Source organism: Paramisgurnus dabryanus, chromosome 1 (assembly GCF_030506205.2).
Source record: "Paramisgurnus dabryanus chromosome 1, PD_genome_1.1, whole genome shotgun sequence".
Taxonomy (NCBI): Eukaryota; Metazoa; Chordata; class Actinopteri; order Cypriniformes; family Cobitidae; genus Paramisgurnus; species Paramisgurnus dabryanus.
The window spans coordinates 40860007-40863933 of NC_133337.1; the positions used below are offsets into that span (position 1 = coordinate 40860007).

At 30.5% G+C, this 3927-nt stretch overlaps 1 protein-coding gene across 1 annotated transcript; it reads right to left on the reverse strand.

The window, feature by feature from the left end:
* Positions 1–872: 872 nt before the first annotated feature.
* Positions 873–3927, reverse strand: clrn3 (clarin 3). Its single transcript, XM_065262806.2, has 3 exons — positions 3475–3927; positions 2590–2775; positions 873–1456 (listed from the first exon to the last, which is right to left on the reverse strand). The coding sequence occupies exons 1-3, from the start codon at positions 3707–3709 to the stop codon at positions 1185–1187; spliced, it is 693 nt and encodes a 230-aa protein (XP_065118878.2). The 5' UTR covers positions 3710–3927; the 3' UTR covers positions 873–1184.

Consider the following 3927-nt stretch of genomic DNA (forward strand, 5'->3'; position numbering starts at 1 on the left):
TATGTATGTATGTATGTATGTATGTATGTATGTATGTATGTATGTATGTATGTATGTATGTATGTATGTATGTATGTATATTAAACAGTTTATTATTATAAAAACAGCTGTTGATTATGATTTGAGATTTTTCTCTTATTTAGATTTGATGCTGTAAGATAAATAGTGTGATATTAGTGTAGCAAATTTCTGCAACAAGAAAAATGTATTACATCTTAAACTCTAAAGCCTTAACAGAAATAACATTGTTATATATATCCAGTTTTGCATAATTTCTAGATTTTTAAACAGGTAAAGACATTTACAAAACATATTCCTGAATGCAGTGTTGCCTTCTCGAGTACAATAAAGCAGCCATTCTTACCACATAATATGTAGATAAGGTAGCATTTTATTTTACAGTATGTGTACTTACCTTGTACATATATGGTAAATATGTTGTACTTACAGACAAATGTGTGGTACTTACTTTTCAGTTGTATATACAAATGAATGTGCAATATACCATGTACATACAATTTCTAAGTACAGTCGTGTTTGTTATTAGTTAGCATATATATGCACACTATAAGTACTTGTCATTAACCCACACTTACCTGTAAGTACTAAATACTTATATTTTACATTCATTTGTACACTCTAAAAAATGCTGTGTAAGTACAGTAGTGTTTCTTGTTAGTTACAGTATACCTACACTATAAGTATGTATCTAGTATTACCCAGTACTTATCTAGAGTTACATAATAACTATGTACCACTGGTAAATACAGTAACAATACCATTTAACCATGTAGATACTCAAAAGTAAGTACCACACATTTGTCTGTAAGTACAACTTATTTACCATATAAGTATAAGTACATGTACTGTAAAATAAAAGATAAAGATATAAATGTATACAGTGGCCTCAAAAGTATTTTGACACTTAAACCACCCAAGTTGCTTTTATTTACCACATATAGACATTTCACATACACACCTTCCCCAAATAAACGTTTAAGCAGGTGATACTTTTGATCAAATTCAATGACATATTTTTAAGTGTCCACTTGTTAGGGCCACTGTATATACCAATTAATTTATATACTATTAATATTGTATATTAGTCATAGCAAAAAGCAGTTTAAAATGACATTGCTGCGAGTAAAAAAACATCAGAAATTGTGATATTTTGCATAGAACAGTTAGAACAGCATGATGTCTTTGGGTGCATCCTCGGTTGGTTTTTCCTGCTGTTTGCGCCGTTTGTATGCAGTGTGGACATACAGATACACCAATAATATAGACATCAGGTTGGTGACAATGTAAGGTATCAGGAGAAAGAACCCGATCTGAAGATCTGCCTCACTTTGCCTCAACTTCACTTGGTTGTTTTCAGCTAACACCAGCGTCTGAAACATCTGAACCGGGTAGATGTTCACCACATACAGAATCAGTGCCAGGAATGCCACACACGCTGGATGAGGGAAGAAAGAAAGTGAACACAGTTTCTTTTAAACTGATCTCTTATTTAGGGTTGGGGTTAGAAGTGATGTCCAAAAGTCTCCTTAAAATGAGGAGAACAGTTTAGGTTTTGAAATATTAAAAACAAAAGTGAAAATGAAAAAGTTTGATACTGCTTCAAACAGATGCAAATTTGTGACATGTTAACTTTTTTGTGCAAATGATCTGGTGTTCTTGTCTCAATCAAAGCACACAAGATGTTCTTTGGAACATCTAACATTTAACAGGCCTAGATCATAAGGTTTTGCACAAATTCAAAATAATGTTTTCATTAAAAATTTCACTGAAACAGTAATGCTGATAGAATTATACATAATACAAAAATTTATATTTGAAAATATAAAAATAATAATTGCCGAAAAATACTCTAAAATGGCTGGGTTATTTTTAACCAAATGTTTTCCCAATATTTACCTAACATGGGTCAAAAATAACCCAGTAATTTTTATAAAGTGTATATGTAGGCTACTGAAATATATTTTAAAATATGTTTACAAAAAAATCACTAATTTATTTTTTGGTCATTTTTTTGTATATTTTGAAAAATATATATAAAATATAAATATATTTTAAAATATGTTTACAAAAAATCACCAATATTTTTTGGCCATTTTTTGTATATTTTGAAAAATATTTTTAAAATAAATATATTTTAAGGCATTTATATTCACATCGCATTGGAAGAAAAACTTTGGGTGTTACAAACCTGTAAACATAACAGGTTTGAAAATATTAAAAATTAAATATATTTTTAATTGCATATAACATATATTTATCATTAAATATTTTATAAATACTTATACTATATACATTTTATAAAAACAGTTATATTTTGGCCAGGAAAATATATTTTCTTGCCATATGGGTTGTAAAATTAGAAATATATTTTGAAATAAATGTTATTATATAAAAATTATATTATAGAAATATATTTTTAAATTCAAAAATATATTATTTAACCATTACTTAACACAAAATATATTTAGCATATATTTAAAACATATTTTTGGCCAAATATTTTATTTACCATATGGAATACCGTATTTGACTTTAAGACGATGCACTTAATTACAGTAAAAATCTTACCACTGAATCCACTGCAGGCGTAAAGTCCTATTGGTCCCATATAGGTCTCATATGGATTACTGAAGCTGTTGTACAGTGTGATCAGAATACTTCCTGCTGACCCCAAAATAGCAAAAGCCAAAAGTGCTACAACAAGAACGTGTAGTACAACTGGAGCTCCACCCATTTTTGTCAGGCGGTTAAACACTGAAAACCATAAAGAGAGTTAAAGTGAATAAGCCCACATTATGATACAGTACAAGAGACATCCTGATGGTAAACAAAATGATATAACCTGTGACAAATTTCAGTAATACATCCTCAGCACGAGCCTTACAATTCCAAAGTCCACCATAGTAAAGTATTCAATGAGTTTTTGATCAAATTTATAGCTGTTTATTGGTACTTTGGTATATTGGATAAAAGCATCTCTTAATGTAAATGTATTGATATCATATACAGTGACAAACAAATGAGGCTAAAAACTTTTTCAAAACTCTGAAATATTAATTTCTTGATATATATTTTATATTTTTAATACAACCGTATTAGGTAATTTTAGTGTTTGTATTAACTCAGTTGTCTTGATGTTCACATACTGTAAAAAACAGCATGAAGTTAAAACAACTTGGTTTTGCAAGTCAATTCAACTCACTCTTTTAAGTTTTGACCAGTGATAAGTTGATATAACTTATAAACACAAGTTGAAATTGTTTAATTTAATTTTTTAAGTCAAAGTAACATATATGTTGATTTGACAAAAATGCGGCATTTTCTACAGCGTAGGTTTTATAGTTCCTTTGTAGTGGAATAAGTTTCTTTTTAACAATAAAAAGAAAGAAAAGAAATGGTTTATCATGTAAAATTAATTAAATGAATCTTCCACGTAGTCAATAGCCAACTTACCTTCTACTGGTAGTCCAAGTGTATCAAAAAATGGACAGGAAATTTTGACCTCTGAGCCATTGAAAAGACCGATTCTAAGTTTTGAAGTCCCATTATAAAAATCTGAAGAAGTTGGAGAGCAGTCCTGGGTGGATGTCGCCCAGTCTGTAGACATCCCATAGCCCAATACAGCCACGCCAGCTGCGCTTAAAAGGGCACTTGATAAGAAATGCGCTAGTTTCTCAGTGGATGGCATAGTTGCTGTGTTTTTCAGGTGTTACTGAGATCCTTGCTTAAGAAGTTTTCCAGTATATTCCCCACTTAAATGTTTTTCGTTCAGCTCACAGAATAAGATCATTTGAGTGCTGGTGCTCGTGGTAACATCGAGAGCTCGGGATGGGGTCAGGGGTTGAGGGTGGTGGGGTAATAAACACTGCTGATATAGGCTGTACTTTGTCACTGATCTGAAATCAG

Bases quoted from the DNA above. Each gene is read 5' to 3' on its own strand.
- clrn3 (XM_065262806.2), bottom strand. From the start codon at position 3,709: ATGCCATCCACTGAGAAACTAGCGCATTTCTTATCAAGTGCCCTTTTA. The intron at 2,776-3,474 runs GTAAGTTGGCTA...TATGGTTTTCAG, and splicing joins ACTTGGACTACCAGTAGAAG to TGTTTAACCGCCTGACAAAA. The intron at 1,457-2,589 runs GTAAGATTTTTA...TCCCTCATCCAG, and splicing joins CGCCTGCAGTGGATTCAGTG to CGTGTGTGGCATTCCTGGCA.